The sequence below is a fragment of the Ovis canadensis genome, chromosome X (genome assembly GCF_042477335.2).
Source record: "Ovis canadensis isolate MfBH-ARS-UI-01 breed Bighorn chromosome X, ARS-UI_OviCan_v2, whole genome shotgun sequence".
Lineage (NCBI taxonomy): Eukaryota > Metazoa > Chordata > Mammalia > Artiodactyla > Bovidae > Ovis > Ovis canadensis.
In genome coordinates, this window is record NC_091727.1 from 123,899,424 (window position 1) to 123,922,298 (window position 22,875).

At 41.9% G+C, this 22,875-nt stretch overlaps 1 protein-coding gene across 5 annotated transcripts in view; it reads left to right on the top strand.

The window, feature by feature from the left end:
* Window positions 1–22,875, top strand: part of AMOT (angiomotin) — a 66,951-nt gene that overhangs the window by 38,080 nt on the left and 5,996 nt on the right. For all 5 annotated transcript variants that reach the window (XM_070290881.1, XM_070290883.1, XM_070290885.1 and 2 more), the window contains 4 exons: window positions 8,174–8,323; window positions 9,123–9,313; window positions 21,399–21,521; window positions 22,436–22,668. In XM_070290881.1, the coding sequence (XP_070146982.1) occupies window positions 8,174–8,323; window positions 9,123–9,313; window positions 21,399–21,521; window positions 22,436–22,668 (697 nt within the window). The remainder of the gene's footprint in view (window positions 1–8,173; window positions 8,324–9,122; window positions 9,314–21,398; window positions 21,522–22,435; window positions 22,669–22,875) is intronic.

Sequence of the window (22,875 nt, forward strand, 5' to 3'; positions counted from 1 at the left end):
CCACCATTCTTCATGGCTCATATTTTCTCATTTCTCGATCCCCTGCCACTTATTTGACTTGTCTTTGACTTTAGAGAGACAATTTTCGCTATCACACATATCCACAGGGCATCTAATAGTCTCCTTCTTGCCAAATATTAGAGGAAGATGTCCTAGGGATAGACATTTATATGTCTCATCCAGAATAATCCTCAAACAATAGGATTTTGCTGTGATAGGTAAAATTCATACAGTAGTTATAATGGATTATAAATCTGAGGGTACGATTTATGTGTGCATTGAGAGTAGAGATAGGAATTCAGATAAAATATGTATATAGCAAGAAATCTTCTTGAGTGCTCTGCTGATGAATTGTTGACTCATTTGAAGGGTGTTTTATTTAAAGAGGACTTTTTTCCATATTTACGGGCAACATGTTTTCTTTAAAGTAGGTATAGCTCCACTCAGTATAAGAAATTATGTCCCTGCTCCCAACATAGGTAAAGTTACTTCTCAGAGTTTGATATTCTGTTTTTCTCCTGATTTTGGCATTTGAAATCCCCAAACTAAAAGCCTTGTGTATTTTTCTTTAGTCTGCTTAACAGAATGAACTCCATTCCCTTGGTAGCAAGTTTCTAGACGTGGTTTTATTTTTTACTCCGCAGTTCTTTTAATATCTACCAGTGGACCACAGCTTCTTGGCAATGGACACAGGCAACTTGCTAATACCAGGGTAATGTTACCAAATTGCTTCAGAGGGAACTCTTACTTGGAGCCATGTGCTCCTGGGTAAGACTAAATCAGATCAAATGGAAATCACTGGAGGCTCATGGAGCAACATGCAACATATAACTTAGTTGTATGAAGGAGAGGAGCCAAGAAAGTACATTTCAGTTCTGACATTTGTGGTGACTGTGAGTGTTCAGAGTTCTGGGAGATAGAAGGGAAGATGAAAATCAAGACGTAATGAAGGATGACCTCTGTGATGCCGGACTTAGTGCCGTATTAGTCTGAATGTTCTTTAGTCATTGGGTGTGTGTATATGTTGGTGTTCATCTAGCTCATAATAGTCCACTCCCTCTACTTATCCATATTATATATTTTTTATTATTTATTAAGACTTTACTTTTTTTAGGGCAGTTTTATGTTCACAGCAAAATTGAAGGACAGGTACAGAGATTTCATCATATACTCACTGCTCACACATGCACAGCCCACGCCCCCCCCCCCCCCCCAATTATCAACATTCTCCACCAGAGTGGTACATTTGTCACAACTGATGAACCTACATTGACACATCATAATCACCCAAAGTCCATAGTTTACATTAGGGTTCACTCTTGGTAGTGTATATTCTGTGGGTTTGGTAAACATACGTAATTACACATATCCATCATTATGGTATCATATAGAATATTTTCACTGCCCTAAAAATCCTGTGTTCTGTCTGTTCACCCCCACCCCCATGTATTTTTTTGACCTTTTGAAAGTATTTCCAAATACTTAATATATCCCCACTGTGAACCTTGAAAGTTTCAATAGATTAGGAAATTAAAGTACAGACATATTATATAGTTGGTAATACAGTACATCTAGAAGAAAACTCAGATCTCTTAACTCCAAAATATCCCATATTATGCCTTGTCTATCAGTGAATAAATGGAGAAGGTTGATGATGAAATCACTTTCTTACAAATGACTGAGACAAATGGGTAGCTTTCAGGGCCCTAGATGTAATTTTGTAATTAGCCATCCTTGAAAAAATAAATTTGAAAGACATCTGCAGTTGTTGGAAGGAGGGAAGAGATGCCATCACGTGGTATTCATTTGCAGGGATCAGATTTTCCTGAGTCAGAAGGAGGTTAACAGATCTGCCAAATACTTGGGAATGGGTTCAAATTATTGTAGAAGTGTGATGAAAAAACATGATTGATTGAGCTCAAGAGTATTTGCCCTATTCTTCAATAGGTTGCCTTCCTGCAATTCTTTCCCCCAATTTTATGATTCCCTTCTAAAAATTTAACTCTTAATAGAAATGATTTGAAGCCCTTATCTTGACTTTCCAAGCAAAGTAAATACATTTATGAATGTGTTTATTGTTTTTATATCTTAGCATTATAGCTAAGCTATGCTATGCTCGTTTTTGTTCCTGTATTTGACAGTTATTTAATATTAACTGGTCACCAGCAGTATAGTGAAAAATGAACTATAATTAGAACCTAAGAGAGATATGAAGGAAATCTCCAGTAGTGCTGAAGTGGAGAGCAAGGTTTCTCAACTTCAGCATTATTAACATTTGGGGCCAGATCATTTTTTGGTGATTGTGATGGGGGAGGCTGTCCTGTGCACTGTGGGGTGTTGAGCAGTATCCCTGGATTCCACTAACAAGTTGCCAATAGCAACCTACCTCCAGATCTAACAATCAAAAATGTCTCCACACTTAATGTTCCCTGGGGACAAAATCACCCCCAGTTAAGAATCATTAGTATAGAGGTAAAAGAGTAAACTACCATAGATTGGACCGTTGAGGTACAGCAGGAGGTGACAAATTGGAAGAGAAGGTGAGTCTAAAAGATCAAGGCAGAAAGTAAGAATGATTTAAGGAACCACAAGAGGAGATCATAGGATTAGGGAAAGAAAGGGAAGACCCAGCACAGCCAAAAATAAATAAAAGAGGAGCCACTTGCTACAACTCACCAATTGCAGTTGGCTTCTGAAGCACTCTTTAGACCCAGAGAGATGTTGTGGGGAGGGAGGTGGGAGGGGGGTTCATGTTTGGGAACGCATGTAGGAATTAAAGATTTTAAAATTTAAAAAATAAAAAACCAAAAAACCTCTAAAAAAATAAAATAAAAAGAATGCTAGGACTCTGGAACAGTTTGAAAATCACTCTGGGGGCAGGCACCTTATCTGTAAAGGACCAGAGAGTACATATTTTCAGTTTTGCGGACCATATAGTTTCTTTTGCAACTGCAGCTGCTCAACGGTGCCATTGCAGCAGGAAGACAGCCCTAGCCAATATGTAAATGAGTGAGCATGTCTAAATTTGGCCTACTGCTGACCATTTTGGTTTGCTGGCTCCCAAAACCTCTGTAGAAATATCAATAACCTCAGGTATACAGATGACACCACCCTTATGGCAGAAAGTGAAGAAGAACTAAAGAGCCTGCCGATGAAAGTGAAAGAAGAGAGTGAAAAAGTTGGCTTAAAGCTCAACATTCAGAAAACTAAGATCATGGCATCAGGTCCCATCACTTCATGGCAAATAGATGGGGAAACAGTGGAAACAGTGGCTGACTTTTTTGTCGGCGGGGGAGGGCCTCCAAAATCACTGCAGATGGTGACTGCAGCCATGAAATGAAAAGACATATACTCCTTGGAAGGAAAGTTATGACCAAGCTAGTCAGCATATTAAAAAGCAGAGACATTACTTTGCCAACAAAAGTCCGTCTAGTCAAGGCTATGGTTTTTTCAGTGGTCATGTATGGATGTGAGAGTTAGACTATAAAGAAAGCAGAGCACCAAAGAATTGATGCTTTTGAAGTGTGGTGTTGGAGAAGACTCTTGAGAGTCCCTTGGACTGCAAGGAGATCCAACCAGTCCATCCTAAAGGAGACCAGTCCTGGGTGTTTACTGGAAGGACTGATGCTGAAGCTGAAACTCCAATACTTTGGCCACCTGATGTGAAGAGCTGACTCATTGGAAAAGACTCTGATGCTGGGAAAGATTGAAGGTGGGAGCAAAAGGGGACAACAGAGGATGAGATGGTTGGATGGCAACACCGACTCAATGGACGTGGGTTTGGGTAGACTCCGGGAGTTGGTGATGGACAGGGAGGCCTGGCGTGCTGCAGTTCATGGGGTCGCAAAGAGTCGGATACGACTGAGTGATTGAACTGAATTGAACTGAAAAACCTCTTTCATTTTTTACAAATGGGAGAACAGAGAAGGAAATTACCATTAAGAGTGGAGGTGAGACTAGAACCCAAGTCTCCTGATTGCCACCTTGCTCCTTTACCTTTCAATTTACTGTCAAATGGAAATTTCTGATGTGTGTGTACAAATGTGTGCAGTGGGGCAGGGAATGACGTCTGCCTAAGTGCCTTTATTTAAACAGTACCTTTGACTATAGGTAAAGTATTTCTCAGACTTTCCTTGTGGCACAGTGGTAAAGAATCCACCTGCCAATGCAGGAAACTCAGGTTCAATCCCTGGGTCGGGAAGATCCCCTGGAGAAGGAAATGGCAACCCAGTCCAGCATTCTTGTCTGGAGAATCCCATGGACAGAGGAGCCTGGTGGGCTATAGTCCATAGAGTCACAAAGAGTCAGACACGACTTAGCGACTAAGCAACAACAAAAATATTTCTCATAAAGCAGAAGTGCCCTCCAAATTGTATCATTTTTAGAGAATATGGTGTCCTTACAGCTTCTAATTGTATCTCCAATGAAAGGCCTTGCCCTCTAAAGATACATGAAGCTCTGTTGCACAAGGGGTTTGAGGCCTCCTTGTTATATGCCTTCCTGGGGCAAAATGGCTATGTTTTTAATGCCTTAATTGATGTGATAATTAGACTTATTGAGATAATGAGAACCATGTCAAGGCTATCTGGAGTGAATGTTCCAAGTTGAAAGGACTAGAACATGTGCGACTTGGCATTAACTTTTTCTTTAAAACAGAAAAACAACTCTGAGTACTTTTTGTACTAGACACTCTACTAAACAGTTCATTTTTATCTCATTTGTTCCTTCTAGAGGTATATCAAATTATCATCATCTCTATGCTACTGATGAATGAGTAAATGGAAGTTCAGGGGCATTAAGTAGCTTCTCTCTTCAGGTTTCATACAATTAGTAAGTGGGAGAGCCAAGATTTGGACTTGGGTAGCCTGAGGCCAGAGCCCATGACCTTAACCACTTTCCTCTATGGCCTCTCTCTTTGCCTGGAAGGAACCACTGACATTTCTGATGGCATTGAAACGTAAAGCTGGGGACTCAGGATGTCCTAATTACCGAGCTAACATTTGAGGAGCTTAGCATATGAGATAGGTTTACAGAAGAGAGGCAGAAAATAAAAGGGGTTTACCATGATGAAGGTAAAAATGAAGCATATAAAGTCTAGGATAATAGAGGAGTTAATAAGCCTAATAGACGTGTTATTTTCTGTGTATAGATGAGACCTAGAAAACATAGAATATGTAACCTTGAAGATTGCTGACTTCATTGAGTGCATCTTTATAGGGTCTTAGCACTTGTAGTATCCACTGGTAGTATGTAATAGTTGTGTTTTTGTATCCTAAATTATTTAGGGATTAAGGATTTACTAGGTGATCTTGGTGTTTATAGGGCTTCCCTGATGGCTCAGATGGTAAAGAATCTGCCTGAAGTGTGGGAGACATGGGTTCAATCCCCAGGTCAGGAAGATCCTCTGGAGAAGGGAATGGCAACCCACTCCAGTATTCTTGCCTGGAGAAGTCTATGGACAGAGGAGCCTGATGGGCTATAGTCCATAGGGTTGCAAAGAGTTGAACACGACTGAGCAACTAACACTTTCACTTTCTTGGTGTTTATGTTTGAGCTGCATTGTTTCTTCTTTAAAGAAAGTAGAAGAGTTATGCCAACAACAGAGGTCCTGGTACCTGTGGAAAACCATCCCAGTGGCGAAGTATAATGGGATTTTTCTTAGCCTGCTTGTGGAAGTTGTCTGAGTTGTGTAACTGTCTTCAGCCAACTCAGAAAACTCTAGGCCTTTATTGCTTTTCCCTTTCAGATGGTTGGCTCAGTGACTTCTACTGCTGGGGATTCCTTAGCTAAGACATTGAGGGTACCTTTCTGAAGAAAGACAGGGCATGGAGAAAGACACCTAGCCCTGGACTGCTTATTTTTCAGTTCTCTAAGCTTACATTGCAGTACTTTTACCATCAAGGCAAGAACTGCATGCTATCTAACTTCAATTGCCTTTAAGTATAACTGGTGTAAGCCTCAGTAATTATAGTTAACATTCTCTGCATTAACATTGCACGGCTCCCCTAGGGTTTTCAGAGTGATTCACAAATAAATGCATTCAGCTTTAAATAGCTCATCAGGACTATGGAACCCAAAAGGTAAAGGATAGAGGATATTTTCTGCTGTCCAATTATTCAAAGCTTAGCAAATAAGAAGGCAGGGGCATCCATGGCTTAAAGGTCTTGATTGCCCTAGTCTATGTTATTACAAATAGTCACATATCCCAGGAAAGAAAGGTTTAAGCTTATTAAGAGAAAGAGAATGGCAATTTTTGTTTCTTTTATTTCCTAGGCGAAGGTCTAATGGATAAAAGCATTTAGACTTAAAACTTGCCTCAACTGGTTTACAAGGCTGGATTGAACTAGGCCTTGGAATGAAAGGAAATGTCAAGACATGTAGTGCAAATTTTTTAGGTTTTCCCAGTCACCTAGGCAAAGCATAACACAAGTCTGGTAGGAAAATAGAAGTTTTCTTCTACCTAGAGAAAGTTCAGCGATTCTAATTTGGAGAGAGAGCGGGTAAAAGACAAGGAGAGGTTCCCAATTGGCATGTACCATCATTGTCTAACTGGACATTCTAGAGAGCAGTGATTTGGACACATTGCCTTGAATCTGTTGCCTGGTTTCTGCAATGAGGGAGTCAGGTTGGTTCTGCTGGCTTGGCTCCAGCTAAATGGATGGGGCAATGCTGGTAAAGTGGGTGACCTCTTACATTGCAACTGTCTATCTAGGGATCTCAAGGGCTTGGGAATTTGTTGGAAAGTTAGAGTTGAGCTGAATTCTTGAATTTCCTTTGGACCATGTTATCAATAATATCTTTACATTTAAATCTTTGTAGTGAGATTTCAGAAAAATAATAACAACAGATGTGACCAGCTGGGAAGAATTTCTACTATAGAAAGAGTCCATGAGTTGATTTTATTAGCAAAAGAGGCACTCCCACAAGCGTTTTAAGTATTAAGGAGCATCATCTGCTCATTCCTAACAATTAGGGAAGGTTGTACTTTCCCCTATCTTCTTAGATGTTGAGAGTCTATATGTTGTTGTTGGTAATGTGGTCGCTAAGTTGTGTCTCACTCTTCTGCAACTCCATGGACTGTAGCCCACCAGGCTCCTCTGTCCATGGGATTTCCCAGGCAAGCATACTGGAGTAGGTAGCCATTCCCTTCTCCAGGGGATCTCCCTGACCCAGGGATCAAACCCGCATCTCCTGCATTGGCAGGCAGATTCTTTACCACTGAGCCCCCAGGGTCTATATGCCTTCTATTAAAAGCTCTGGAATTCTCTTCATTCCTTCCTTCCAATGGAATCAGGGATTTGCCATGATGAAATTTGCCTTGGAAGTTACAAGGGTACAAAGAACTCAAACTCTTAGTCCCAGCCTGCTTCAGCTTTTGTTGTTCGTTATGGTTCATAGACTTGCACATATAATTCTTTCTCTTTGCAAGAGTGAAAGTTAAGAGATTACAGTCCAATGTTATCAGTTCAGGCTCATGAGTAAGGTAGAAATCGCAAATGACCTGTGTTCTTTTAATATGGAACTGGTGGGACAGTGCTGGTCAATGAAGAGACTAAAGACTTTTGAACCATTGCATGGCACCTTCACTTTTGAGGGGTAGAAATGTTCCAGGAGTACAGTAGTGATGACACTGAGTAATTACTAGGACTGTAGAGTTCAGAAAGACAATTCTGGCCTCCTTGTTGACCACCCTTTTTCTCTCACTTAAAGGGGAGGCTGCTATATAAAGGGGCTTCCTTTCCATTCCAAATTAAACTCTTCTCCCTGGGGAGCCCCCTTTCATTCTTTAGCATTCCCCCCAATATAAGGACCAAAATAAGATATTCCTCCCCCAGAATATTACAGTTTAAAGAAGGGAAGAGGTGAGGACATCTATAGATGGGAATCTTAGGAGCTTGCTAGCAAAGACTCTCTTGATAGAAATAGACTTGGGGGAAACATAGATAGAGGGAGAGATGAAAAAGGAGCTCCTAATTCCTATCTGCTGAGACATTCTATGTATAGTCAACACAAGGCAGCCTGCTACTCATGAAGGATCTTCTCGCTATTCATTCTTTCCTGGAGCTGGACAGGAAGAGATGTAAACACAGGGCTAGATTTGGGGAGCTCTGTATAACTGACCCTGTTGTTTTCTTTCCTTCCATCTTGCAATTCTCCCAACCTGGATTTTCAGCTAAAGAAGAAGCAAGTGTATGTAGATAAGGTGGAAAAGATGCAGCAGGCTCTTGTACAGCTCCAGGCTGCATGTGAAAAGCGAGAGCAGCTGGAGCACCGTCTCCGGACACGACTGGAAAGAGAACTGGAATCCCTCCGAATCCAGCAGGTATGGACAGTTTCCAGAAAGTGAGATGGCTCCTGATCGTCCATTTGTCAGATAGTGTCTGACATGAGAAACAAAAATACAATCTTGTCCCACCTGGTCTTACTCCAGAGCGGCTCTCAATTGTAAAGACATAGTTGGCTTCCTTAGCTTCCTAGTGCAACACAATCCTTAATGCCTTATAAGAGGTAAAGATGCTATGCAAACAGATTTTGGGATATTTTAGGATTGGAAATGGTCTTTCCAATGGTCTTTCTTTTCTTTTTTTTTTTTTTTTTTCCCCAATGGTCTTTCCAAGAGTCATTTAGCCATACATCTCACTTTTCTTTTGGCCCCATGGTTGGCATCTTAGAACTTAGTTCCCTGACCAGGGATTGAACCCATACCTTCTGTAGTGGAAAGTGTGGAGTCTTAATCACTGGACTGGCAGAGAAGTCCCCCCAACTCCTCAATTTCAGATGAGAGAAAATAAAGACCCAGGAAAGGTGGCATGACTCACTTAAGATCACACAAATTTAAGGAAAAGGTAGAGATGAAATCCCAGATTTTAAATTTCTGTTTCTGTGATCCACTTTCTGAGCAGCATTACAATTTGATATGGCAGGCTCCTTTTGTGGTCCAGAGTCACATACTCAAGCCTAAGGTAGAAAGTCCTAGGAATTTCCCTAGCTTCTGCATTGGAGTCCAAACTGCAGTGGCTTGGGCAGTAATTCTGTCCAAAAATAAGGACTCTTCAAATGGGACTTGGCCCACCATGGTCCTAACACACTAATGTCAGAGGTCTCGGCATCTCCCCCAACAGCGCCAGGGCAACTCTCAGCCGACCAATGTTTCAGAATACAATGCCGCTGCACTGATGGAAATCCTTCGTGAGAAGGAAGAGAGGATCCTGGCCCTGGAAGCTGACATGACTAAGTGGGAGCAGAAGTACTTGGAGGAGAATGTAATGAGACATTTTGCTCTGGATGCTGCGGCCACTGTAGCTGCTCAGAGGTAAGTAGTTGGCTGGTAAAATCTCAACATGAAGGGGAGGGGTGGTGGGGAGAACAGAAAAGTGTGACTGAGTGATAGTTTTTCCAGTGTCCCCCACCCCCCATCATGTTGTGTTTCTTTTTTCTCAGTTTCTGCTTAAGTGTGTGGTTTTCAGTTTTTTTTTTAATCTGGTTATGCAGAGACTGGACCTTCCCTAGTAGCTCAGCTGGTAAAGAATCCCCCTACAATGCAGGAGACCCTGGTTTGATTCCTGGGTTGGGAAGATCCCCTGGAGAAGGGATGGACTACCCACTCCAGTATTCTGGGGCTTCCCTGGTGGCTCAGGTGGTACAGAATCCACCTGCAATGCCGGAGACCTGGGTTCGATCCCTGGGTTGGGAAGATCCCCTGGAGGAGGGCATGGCAACTCACTCCAGTATTCTTGCCTGGAGAATCCCCATGGACAGAGGAGTCTGGTGGGCTACAGTTCATGTGGTCACAAAGAGTCAGACACGACTGGGCAACTAGCACTGCACAGCACATGCAGAGACTGAATGACTGTAGGGGCTGAGGGTACAGGATTTGAAAATTCAAGTTACTGATGAACTTTCTAGACTCATAGTTCAGCTTTCCCCAGGAGCCCAAACAATTGCAGACCAGATCAAATTGTGTACATCTCTTTCCCCAGGGCCTCAGGTTTTTTGAGCCATGTGTGTAGGTTTCTTTGTTTAGCCCCAGGACTGGAATGAAAGCTTCTCCAGAGAAATGCCACTCCAAAACTAAATGTCACTCAGGAGTGGCTACTGCCATTTGATAGCTCTGGCTCCTCCAAGGTATGCCGAAGGTTGTATGAACCCGAATCTGTCTCTGCCCTTTGAGAAGGTCTATTTGAAGCCCGCATTCTCAGTGTCCCTGAGTTCATTGCATGTAAGCAGTCACATTCCATTTGGTAAAGCAGAGAAAATGGCAGGAGGCTTTTTCTTTTTTTTTGCCTTTTATGTGTTTCCCCTCTTCTCATTATAAACATTTATTATTGGTCTTTGGGGGACACTGTGCTCTTACCCAGTTTGTCTGTCTTGCTGCTGTTTGTAATCATCCGTTGGGAAAGAAACAAAAACTAAATTTGAATCAGGAGATGGTGCATGTTGGAGATATAGACAGAGCATGGTCTGGAATTGGGTAGCTAAGGCAGGCTATAGCATATTGCACCCAGATAGGTCTCTACACAGAAAGTTATTAAAAATCCTAGCATTGTTTTAGCATTCTCCTAAATGTGGCAAGTCATCAGAGTCTGGCAGTGGTTGCCAGACTTGGGCTGGAATATGTGTAGAGGGGGCGGTGGATACATTTATTTTTGAGTCCTTCTCTTGCCAAATCAGAGGGAGGTCAGTGCTTAAAAGCTGGACTGGTGGTTTGTAAATCTAATCCCAGTGCTTCAGGAAGATGGCTTACATTTCTCTAATGTGATCTGTCTGTTTTCACATACCCCCTATAAACCTTAAACAAATTGCCTATGTCTTGATTTTAAGGTCTTCATGGGCTTAAGCTTACCTGTCTTTTTTCTTTATTCTTCTGAGAACAGTATGCTCAGTATATGCCAGTGTAGTAATAGAGTGCATAGAAGCCCCAGCTATGCTGGAAGATGGTCGAGAAGTTTGTAGGCAGCTTAGAAGCAGAATGAAGTATAATTTTAGCTGTTGGTTCCCAAGAAAACACCTGTGCCCACTCTTTGTTCAGAGCTTGTTCAGGAAACCCTAATGATGAAAGGGAGATGAGGGCATTTTTGTCATCTTTGGGCAGAAACTTAGAAAGCTAGAGCTCATGAAGGTGTGCTGTGTGAGAAAATGTTGGTGCTGGGAAGTTTGCTATTGAAACTGACTTCAGAATAGACTCCAGGTCAAAATTCAGGAAAGGTAGGAGGTTGTCATTTGGGGGCCTTATATAAAGAAACTACCCCTTTCCTGCCTCCCTGGGAAGTTTAGAATATGGGGAGAATCCCCTTTCAGATGGATTTCTTTCCAGAGTCTGTTGGCTCCTATAAAAAGAGATTTAATTTAAATTGAATTCCTTTAAATCACCAGGTAGAAAGTTTCCATGTAATCACTATTTTCAGTAAAATGGGCATGCTTATCATTTAATGATAAAAAGCAGCCAATTCCCACCTAGTAGGAACACTTTGTAATAGTTCCCTGGACAAACATTCCATATCTGGACTGTGTACCTTTTGCATGCCTATTAATACAACCCACATGAGAGATTGAGAGATTGTATTTGAATTCCTGTAAAATGAGAGAATTGGACGAGGTGATTCCTCCAGACCCTTCTATTGCTAAGATTATACTATTTTCCAAATATTTGCATCTTATGCTCTGCCATGAAGATTGGTCTCCTTTTCCTCCTTTCTTTCTTTATGAGCTTTCAGATTTGGAAACTGGCATTCAGAAAACTTTATTTCAGAACCTGTGTGCTTTTCTGCCTTCCCTTCCAACTTCTCTTGCCATTTATTTTCTCTCCAATGATTTCACTTTCCCTCCTCCCAATCCTTAACGTATTAACCAAGGTTCTGCTCTTTGCCCCTTTCTGTAGTAAAGCCTTTATATCTTACTTTCTTTCAGAATAATTTTTAAGTACCTAGGCTATTGGCTGCAGAAGGAAAGTGCTCAACATACATTTGAGTAATAAAGGAAGGAAAGAAAGGACAAAAAATGAAAGAAGGAGAAAAGAAATGAAAGAAGGACAGAGATGATTTCTCACTCTACAATTTAAATCCTTAAATCTAGTGTCACATTGTAATGGCCTGCTTGGTTTCTTCTGTGTATTCTGCTCGTATCCCAAACTTAATATATTCCCAAAATAATAGCTCATAGGTAAACAACAGGTTTCATGATTAGGAAATGTTGGTGTCAATGGTAGTTGCAGAATTTTCTTCAATTGAAGTATTAGCTACATATTTAAAAACTACTCATTTGAAGTGTCTGGTTCGGTGAATGTTGGTAATGATATACAATAATGTTATTGTATATGTAAAATAACATTATTGTATATCATTACAAAAATATTATTGTATGTGTATCCACCATCAAAATAGAGGACACATTCTAAAGTGTCCTTATGCCCCTTTAACTCGACCCTTTCTCCCATGCCTGACCCCAGACAACATCTGTTCTTTGTCATTGTAAGTTTGCCTTTTCCGTTGGCAAACTTGCAACATTGCCCAACATTGGGTTGACCAAAAAGTTTGTTTGTTTTTGCAAAAAAATCCTGAATGTCGTATTTTTTTAAAAGGCCATATAGTACTCTCTTTTTAAGTTTCTTTTACTCAGCATGATTACTCTGAGCTCCCTCTAAGTTCAGTTCAGTTCAGTCACTCAGTCGTGTGTGACTCTTTGTGACCCCATGAATCGCAGCACGCCAGGCCTCCCTGTTCATCACCAACTCCCGGAGTTCACTCAGATTCACGTCCATTGAGTCAGTGATGCCATCCAGCCATCTCATCCTCTGTTGTCCCCTTCTCCTCCTGCCCCCAATCCCTCCCAGCATCAGAGTCTTTTCCAGTGAGTCAACTCTTTGCATGAGGTGGCCAAAGTACTAGAGTTTCAGCTTTAGCATCATTCCTTCCAAAGAAATCCTAGGGTTGATCTCCTTCAGAATGGACTGGTTGGATCTCCTTGCAGTCCAAGGGACTCTCAAGAGTCTTCTCCAACACCACAGTTCAAAAGCATCAATTTTTCGGTGCTCAGCTTTCTTCACAGTCCAACTCTCACATCCATACATGACCACTGGAAAAACCATAGCCTTGACTAGACAGACCTTTGTTGGCAAAGTAATGTCTCTGCTTTTCAACATGCTATCTAGGTTGGTCATAACTTTCCTTCCAAGGAGTAAGCATCTTTTAATTTCATGGCTGCAATCACCATCTGCAGTGACTTTGGAGCCCCCCAAAATAAAGTCTGACACTGTTTCCCCATCTATTTCCCATGAAGTGATGGGACCAGATGCCATGATCTTAGTTTTCTGAATATTGAGCTTTAAGCCAACTTTTTCACTCTCTTCTTTCACTTTCATCAAGAGGCTTTTCAGTTCCTCTTCACTTTCTGCCATAATGGTGGTGTCGTTTGCATATCTGAGGTTATTGATATTTCTCCCAGCAATCTTGATTCCAGCTTATGCTTCTTCCAGCCCAGCATTTCATGTATATTAATAGTCCGTTCCTTTTTTATTGCTGAGTAGTGTTCCATCACATGGATGTACCACACTTTATGCATTCATTTGATGATGGATTTTGAGATTGTTTCCAGTGTTTGACCACTGTGAATAATAAAATACAGATTTTTAATACAAAAATAGACATCTGTCTTTTCTCAGGTGAGAAGACATTAGATTTTCTGTTTATACCCATTCTGGCACTTTGATTTTTGAAACATCTTTTGTCAAAGGGAAAGCTGTCAATGCAAGAAATCACATGTAGTGTTTACTATAAGATACTGTTCTAAGTGCTTTACAATTATTGCTTATCTTAATGATAATTCTTTGAGCAAAGTACTAGTTTTCATTGTATAGACAAGGAAACTGAAGCACAGACAGATGAAATACTTCCCCCAAGATCATACAGCTATTAAAAAACAGAAGAACCAGGACCTAAATCTGCATTTTTGACATCTTAACTGCTATAATCTGCTGTGCCCCATATAGGATGATTTCAAAGGTCGTGAAATAGGGATTATCCCCTTTCAAGAGTTGCTATTTGAGGTTTATTTAGTTTCTTAGACTATTATAAATAAGCTCAGTAACATAGCCTATATTATAACTTCATATTATTGTATTCCTAAAGATTCCTCTCTAGATGCCTAATGTAGATGAGGGAAATTACTAGCAAGTAGGAGTTCATCTAAGAAGAACCGATTTGGCAATGCAGATTTTTAGTTTCAGCTCACAAATGGTGATCTATTTCTAATAAGCAGCAAAAAAATAAAAACGTAACACACCTGACCAACCATGTAACTTATTACTTTGCACTTACTAAATCAGGTTGTTAGTGTTCTCCAGATGTGCAGTGTTTCACTTTTATATGGGACCAAGTACATCTGGGAAAGAGGGAAGTAAAGAAATGGATACCAGAGGGTAGAAGCTGGTCACACTTGTTATGCATGTCTATCTAATCTTGCATTCTGGAGACCTTTCTCCAGTTCCTTTCTCTATTTTTCCTCTCATTCTACCTTCTGTCTTAGTTATCTTGCTCTCTACTCTAGCTTCACAACTGGGTATTGTTTTTGCTTTGGCTCCATCCCTTCATTCTTTCTGGAGTTATTTCTCCACTGATCTCCAGTAGCATATTGGGCACCTACCGACCTGGAGAGTTCCTCTTTAAGTATCCTATCATTTTGCCTTTTCATACTGTTCATGGCATTCTCAAGGCAAGAATACTGTAGTGGCTTGCCATTCCCTTCTCCAGTGGATCACATTCTGTCAGACCTCTCCACCATGACCCACCCATCTTGGATGGCCCCACATGGCTTAGTTTCATTTACTTAGACAAGGCTGTGGTCTGTGTGATTAGATTGACTAGTTTTCTGTGATTATCGTTTGTGTATCTCCATTTGATGCCTCTCGCAACACCTACCATCTTACTTGGGTTTCTCTTACCTTGGACGTGGGATATCTCTTCACAGCTGCTCCAGCAAAGAGCAGCCACTGCTCCTTACCTTGGATGAGGGGTATCTCCTCACAGCCGCCCCTCCTGACCTTGAACGTGGAGTAGCTCCTCTCAGCCCTCCTGCACCTGTGCAGCCACTGCTCCTTGGACATGGGGTTGTTCCTCTCAGCTGCCACCCTTGACCTCTGGTATGGGGTAGCTCCTCCTGGCTGCTGCCCCTGACCTGGTGATAGAAGCAAGGTCTGATGCTGTAAAGAGCAATATTGCATAGGAACCTGGAATGTTACATCCATGAATCAAGGCAAATTGGAAGTAGTCAAACAAGATGGCAAGAGTGAACGTCGACATTCTAGCAATCAGCGAACTAAAATGGACTGGAATGGGTGAATTTAACTCAGATGACCATTATATCTACTACTGTGGGCAGGAATGCCTTAGTAGAAATGGAATAGCCATCATGGTCAACAAAAGAGTCTGAAATGCAATACTTGGATGCGATCTCAAAAACGACAGAATGATCTCTGTTCGTTTCCAGGGCAAACCATTCAATATCACAGTAATCCAAGTCTAGGCCCTAACTAATAACACTGAAGAAGGTGAAGCTGAACGGTTCTATGAAGACCTCCAAGACCTTTTAGAACTAACACCCAGAAAAGATGTCCTTTTCATTATAGAGGACTGGAATGCAAAAGTAGGAAGTCAAGAAACACCTGGGGTAACAGGCAAATTTTGCCTTGGAATACGGAATGAAGCAGGGCAAAGGCTAATAGAGTTTTGCCAAGAGAACGCACTGGTCATAACAAACACCCTCTTCCAACAACACAATAGAAAACTCTACACATGGACATCACCAGATGGTCAACACCGAAATCAGATTGATTATATTCTATGCAGCCAAAGATGGAGAAGCTCTATACAGTTTGCAAAACCAAGACAAGGAGCTGACTGTGGCTCAGATCATGAACTCCTTATTGCCAAATTCAGACTTAAATTGAAGAAAGTAGGGAAAACCACTAGACCATTCAGGTATGACCTAAATCAAATTCCTTATGATTATATAGTGGAAGTGAGAAATAGATTTAAGGGACTAGATCTTATAGACAGAGTGCCTGATGCACTATGGATGGAGGTTCATGACGTTGTACAGGAGATAGGGATCAAGATCATCCCCATGGAAAAGAAATGTAAAATAGCAAAATGGCTGTCTGGGGAGGCCTTACAAATAGCTGTGAAAAGAAGAGAAGTGAAAAGCAAAGGAGAAAAGGAAAGACATAAGCATCTGAATGCAGAGTTCCAAAGAATAGCAAGGAGAGATAAGAAAGACTTCCTCAGCGATCAATGCAAAGAAATAGAGGAAAACAGTAGAATGGGAAAGACTAGAGTTCTCTTCAAGAAAATTAGAGATATCAAGGGAACATTTCATGCAAAGATGGGCTTGATAAAGGACAGAAATGGTATGGACCTAACAGAAGCAGAAGATATCAAGAAGAGGTGGCAAGAATACACAGAAGAACTGTACAAAAAAGATCTTCACGAACAAGATAATCACGATGGTGTGATCACTCATCTAGAGCCAGACATCCTGGAATGTGAAGTCAAGTGGGCCTTAGAAAGCATCACTACAAACAAAGCTAGTGGAGGTGATGGAATACCAGTTGAGCTATTTCAAATCCTGAAAGATGATGCTGTGAAAGTGCTGCACTTAATATGCCAGCTAATTTGGAAAACTCAGCAGTGGCCACAGGACTGGAAAAGGTCAGTTTTCATTCCAATCCCAAAGAAAGGCCATTCCAAAGAATGCTCAAACTACTGCACAGTTGCACTCATCTCACATGCTAGTAAAGTAATGCTCAAAATTCTCCAAGCCAGGATTCAGCAATTCGTGAACCGTGAACTTCTAGATGTTCAAGCTGGTTTTATAAAAGGCAGAGGAATCAGAGATCATATTGCCAACATCCATTGGATCATGGAAAAAGCAAGAGAGTTCCAGAAAAACATCTATTTCTGTTTTATTGACTAGGCCAAAGCCTTGACTGTGTGGATCACAATAAACTGGAAAATTCTGAAAGAGATGGGAATACCAGACCACCTGACCTGCCTCTTGAGAAACCTATATGCAGGTCAGGAAGCAACAGTTAGAACTGGACATGGAAAAACAGACTAGTTACAAATAGGAAAAGGAGTATGTCAAGGCTGTATATTGTCACCCTGCTTATTTAACTTATATGCAGAGTACATCATGAGAAATGCTGGGCTGGAAGAAGCACAAGCTGAAATCAAGATTGCCAGGAGAAATATCAATAACCTCAGATATGCAGATAACACCACCCTTATGGCAGAAAGTGAAGAGGAACTGAAAAGCCTCTTGATGAAAGTGAAAGAGGAGAGTGAAAAAATGGCTTAAAGCTCAATATTCAGAAAACTAAGATCATGGTTTCTGTCCGATCACTTCATGGGAAATAGATGGGGAAATAGTGGAAACAGTGTTAGACTTTATTTTGGGGGGCTCCAAAATCATTGCAAATGGTGATTGCAGCCATGAAGCTAAAAGACGCTTACTCCTTGGAAGGAAAGTTATGACCAACCTAGATAGCATATTCAAAAGCAGAGACATTACTTTGCCAACAAAGGTCTGTCTAGTCAAGGCTATGGTTTTCCAGTGGTCAGGTGTGGATGTGAAAGTTGGACTGTGAAGAAAGCTGAGCACTGAAGAATTGATGCCTTTGAACTGTGGTGTTGGAGAAGACTCTCAAGAGTCCCTTGGACTGCAAGGAGATCCAACCAGTCCATTCTAAAGGAGATAGTCCTGGGTGTGCTTTGGAAGGAGTGATGCTGAAGCTGAAGCTCCAGTACTTTGGCCACCTCATGCAGAGTTGACTCATTGAAAAAGACTCTGATGCTGGGGATTGGGGGCAGGAGGAGAACGGGATGACAGAGGATGAGATGGCTGGATGGCATCACTGACTCGATGGACTTGAGTTTGTGTGAACTCTGGGAGTTGGTGATGGACAGGGAGGCCTGGTGTGCTGCAGTTCATGGGGTTGCAAAGAGTCAGGCACGACTGAGTAACTGAACTGAATTGACTACTCTAGCTTCGAATAGTAACTCTGACATCTCTAAGATTAAAGTTAGAATTTTCAACAACTTGTTGTATATTGTCATGGCTATTCAATAAGATACTTTAACTCCACTGTAACTAAAATCAAAACCCATAGCGTTTTCCAAAAAAGAAAGATAGAGAAAAGTTCTTGGTTTCCTGTCACAGAATTAGAGCAGTATGCCATCTTTTCTAGTCATTAGAATTAGAAACAACAGAGTCCTCATTCATTCTTCCATCTCCCTAACATCCAAATTTAAATAGTCTCCAGGTTCTAGCAATTCTCCCTCCTGTAGCCATTTCCTGTGCCACTTCACTGGGTCCCATTTTCAAACTCTGTTGCTGGGATTATAACCTTTTTGACTGGCCTGCCTGCCTGGTTCCTTCATCTCTCCATCACATTTCAGCAGAGATAAAGCTATCTTCCTAAAACACAGCCTGGATTATTTCATTCCCTTTGAAAAGCTCTAATAATCTTCGGTGCCTATTGGAATTAAGTCCAAACTCATTTTTGTAGTAGTTAATTCTTTTCTTTTTTCCCTCTCCCCTTGCAAGTTCCCTGCACTCAGGGACTAGTCTTATCCATGTCCATTCACTCTCCAGCCTCCCAGGAACTTCAAACACAGTGCTCCACTCATGGTTGAGTTCCCATGTTAAATAAACAAAAGGCTGCTACCGATAGGAAAAGATGGCCTTGAAGTTTAAAAGGCCGCTAGATGTTTTAATTAGGAGGTCATGGGTGACATTCTAGAAAGCAATGTAAATAATGTGACAGGGATAACTTTGTCAGACAGAGGAAGGAGAGAGAAGATGATTGGAAGGATAGTTGCCAGAAACAGTTTACTTAAGAATTTGAGATGCAGAATAGTAAATTCAGGTATCTGGGTTTGGGGTCTGTAGGTTGTCATTTCAAGTCCAGTATCTCTCTACTGGGTGCGGTCAGAGTATTGGAAGTTAGCAGGTCAAGTTGCTCCCTCCAGCGCTGTGCCTGCTTGCTTTGGCTTAAGCCATTGGCCTGGGAGCCCTGGTCTACAAGGAAGATTGATGTTGAAGGCCATCCTGGCAGCTCTGTAGGAATTCACTAAGTGCCCCACATTTTCAGGCTCCATTCCTGAGGAGTTCACAGTGTCCATATCAATTAGCTGGCAGGGCTATGTGTCCCCAAAATGGTCTTTTATGCAGTGAAAGTGGCAGGAAGCCAGCACTGGCTCCCCCAGTGACAGACCGCAAACTCAAGTCCCCAGTGTCAGAGCCAGGCCATCACATGGGAACTCTGCACTGTGGGGAACTCCTCCAGGGTCATACCTAGAGCTGGAATTCATTCAACTCATACTCTCTTGTAGGCAATTTTCTTTCTACCTATACTTTTCTCTCTTAATAATGGATAGTTTTGTTGAGGGATTTTCCTGTGCCTGGCACTGCATGTCTTACATGCATACTTTCATTTTATCCCTCCCCTCCCCCATCCCATGAGATATGGGTATAATTATTATCTCTGTTTTGCATACAAGGAGACTGAGGCTTAGGGCAGTTAACCAGTTCCTGAGCTCTTAGAGTTTGTTAGCGGCAGAGGACTTGGGACAGTGGAACTTGACCCTGACCAGGTCTACAGTCAGGGTCTGTGCTCTCAACACTACACAACGCTGCTTTCTTTTGCATACTTTGGGACACAGGGGCCATTCCCAGTAGGATTACAAACAAGTGAACTGAACTAGGGCAAATGTAGAATTCTGCTGCTGCTACTGCTGCTAAGTTGCGTTGCGTCAGTCGTGTCCGACTCGTGCGACCCCATAGACGGCAGCCCAACAGGCTCCTCTGTCCCTGGGATTCTCCAGGCAAGAATACTGGAGTGGGTTGCCATTTCCTCCTCCAATGCATGAAAGTAAAAAGTGAAACTGAAGTCGCTCAGTCGTGTCTGACTCTTAGCGACCCCATGGACTGTAGCCTACCAGGCTCCTCTGGTAGGGATTCTCCAGGCAAGAGTACTGGAGTGGGTTGCCATTGCCTTCTCCAAATTCTGAGATGCTAAAATACTTTGAATTTAGCAAATGATGAAAGCCACTGTGGTCCTTTCCCTTCTTGCTCTCCAATTACTTCACAATTCAGGTACATTGTTCCCCACCTCATGTATAAGAGGCAAGCATTTGGGGGAACTGTTAATTTTGCAGAAGCTCTCCAAAGTATCCCAACTTTAATACCAACTTTCTGCCTCTTCATTCCCCTGCCCCTTCACTGCCATCTGCACTGGTCACAGTCTCTAAGCTCACAGGACGTAACTAGCTGCCAGCACAAAAGATGCCTGGAGTTCTCCTGCAGATCCTCATTCTCAGAGGAAGTATCACACAGCAGTGCTGGTCATTGTTTTCTCAGCCCATTGTCTGGTTTTCTTTAAAACCAATGTTATTGCATCAACATTCTTCCTAATCCCTTTTTCTTTCCCTCCTAGTTACTCAAGTAAGATCCAGTTTTCTTCCTTCTCTTCTCTACCACTAGTTCTAAATGAACTAAAGAAAGATGCATGATATCACTTATCAGGATAATATAGGATTCCCATGTGTCTTTGACTTACGCTGTTTAAACATCAGCCTTCTCTATGGGTTACATCCTTTCCCTTCCTCTCCGTGTCTCTCCCCCACCCCTTACCTCTTTCACATACACATATACACACATATTTTCTCCTTGTTAGTTACTCTTTGAGTTAATGGCCTGAGATACTTTCAGATGGAACATGATGGTCCCTCAGGCAGTTGGGACTCTGGCAGGAGACTGGTCAGTTGAGGGGGACTGACTGATTTGGCACTAGAATGTTTCAGATGTAGCTTCGATAGGAATCAAGTGGCACTGACTCAAAGACTCTGCTTCTCACTCAGTTCCCATGCCCTACCTGAGCTGGTCTGTTGACATGTTTAGAGTTCGTTTTTAGCAAACACTCAGGTAGAGTTATGCTGTTGAATGTAGCAACAGCAATTTGGTACATTCTCTGACTTCCTTCAAAGTCTAGTTTTTTCCTCTCCATGACTGTCATGAAAATAAAGTGGGCATTTCTCATATGTAATATAAATACTATTAAGTTAAAAAATAAATGTCTTCCTATTGCCTGGCCATGTTCTAAAAACTTGAAGGGACTTTCTGCCAGAGGTTTTGGGAGGGTGTCTATGTAGTTCTGAAGGCAAGCCTGTGCATCTCTCATAGAACCCATCACTGATTCTTACCAGTAAGTCACCCAGAAAACCACCATTCCTGATAAGTTTGATTTTAGTTTAGGACCTTCTGACAATACGTTTGACTTAGGAGGGAGATAGGATTCATCAATTTTGTTGCCCTCCCATCATCATCACTGCCATTTTCCTTCCCAGGGACACTACAGTCATCAGCCACTCTCCTAATACCAGCTATGACACGGCTCTAGAAGCTCGCATCCAGAAGGAAGAAGAAGAAATCTTGATGGCTAACAAGCGTTGCCTTGACATGGAGGGCAGGTAAAATGCTGATCTGGACTCTGGTGGATCTGAGAGTTGGTGCAGAGACACCAGATAGGTCAGTGGGGAAGAGCAAGCATCTTCATTCACCGCAGGGACACCTGATAAGGCAACCTCCTCCACCCCTTCCCCGCTCCCAGCCTGTTATTTAGGATTTGAGATGGAATGACTTTTACCTTGATTATTCTAACTCTGGAATTCCAAATAATATTGCTTTCCTCATTGTCCTTGGTAATTGCTTTTCATAGGCCCTCTGCTAGAACTGAATTGTTACTATTTGCACTCTGGGGTATTCTTTCTAGGATTGCACCTCAACTCTGTGGTACAGTAAAGTGCTTGGCAAAAGAGTATCCACTCAAACTGGGAGATAGGGTATCTGATGTCTCTCGTCAGCTCATGGTCACTTACTTATTAGCCCAAGTTGTAGCCCAATCTTAGAAGTTCTCATTGACTGACTCATTTCCATTGACTCAGATTCTTATCTGTGGTACCCACTGCATCACTTTACTCTCTCACATACAACCTTTCTTTTCACAGATACTTTTTCTTTGGCTTCCTAAGGTTTAAGCAATAACTCCTGGATGTTCTGCTGTGCCCATTTGGGTGTGTGTTAAAAATTGTTGCAAGACACTGTCTCTTGTCTTACAACTCAGAAATAAGTAGACCACCCCTTAGTTGAAAAGATAATGGGGAACCTCCCTGGCGGTCCAGTAGTTAGAACTGCACTTCCGCTGTAGGGGCCACAGATTCAGTCCCTGGTTAGGGAACTAAGATCCCCATACCATGGCAGAATGGCCAGCCAAAAAGATTTTTTAGAAAAAGAAAACAGAAGCTCAAGTCCATGCATGTAGTGAGATCAGAACCTAGAGGTGGCAATAATATTTTATACATTTTTTTTTGTCTTTGGCTTTTAGGATTAAGACCCTCCATGCCCAGATTATTGAGAAGGATGCCATGATCAAAGTACTCCAGCAGCGTTCCCGGAAGGAGCCGAGTAAGACAGAGCAGCTGTCATCCATGAGGCCAGCAAAGTCTCTGATGTCCATTTCCAATGCTGGATCAGGCTTGCTCTCCCATTCTTCAACCCTGACTGGCACCCCCATCATGGAAGAGAAGCGGGATGACAAGAGCTGGAAGGGGAGCCTAGGTAACGACAGTAAACACAGCAGATTAAAGTGACATGTTTAGAGAGAACCCTGACTTGGATACATGCCCACATGGCATTGAGAAGGAGTGATGGTCCTGATTTTAGAGAGGAAGGTACACTAGGTCCAGTTTAGTCATCCTGAGAGGCTGACTGCATATTTAGCAGACAGTGTGAAGTCTCACTGAGAGAACACTGGTTGAAGCCACA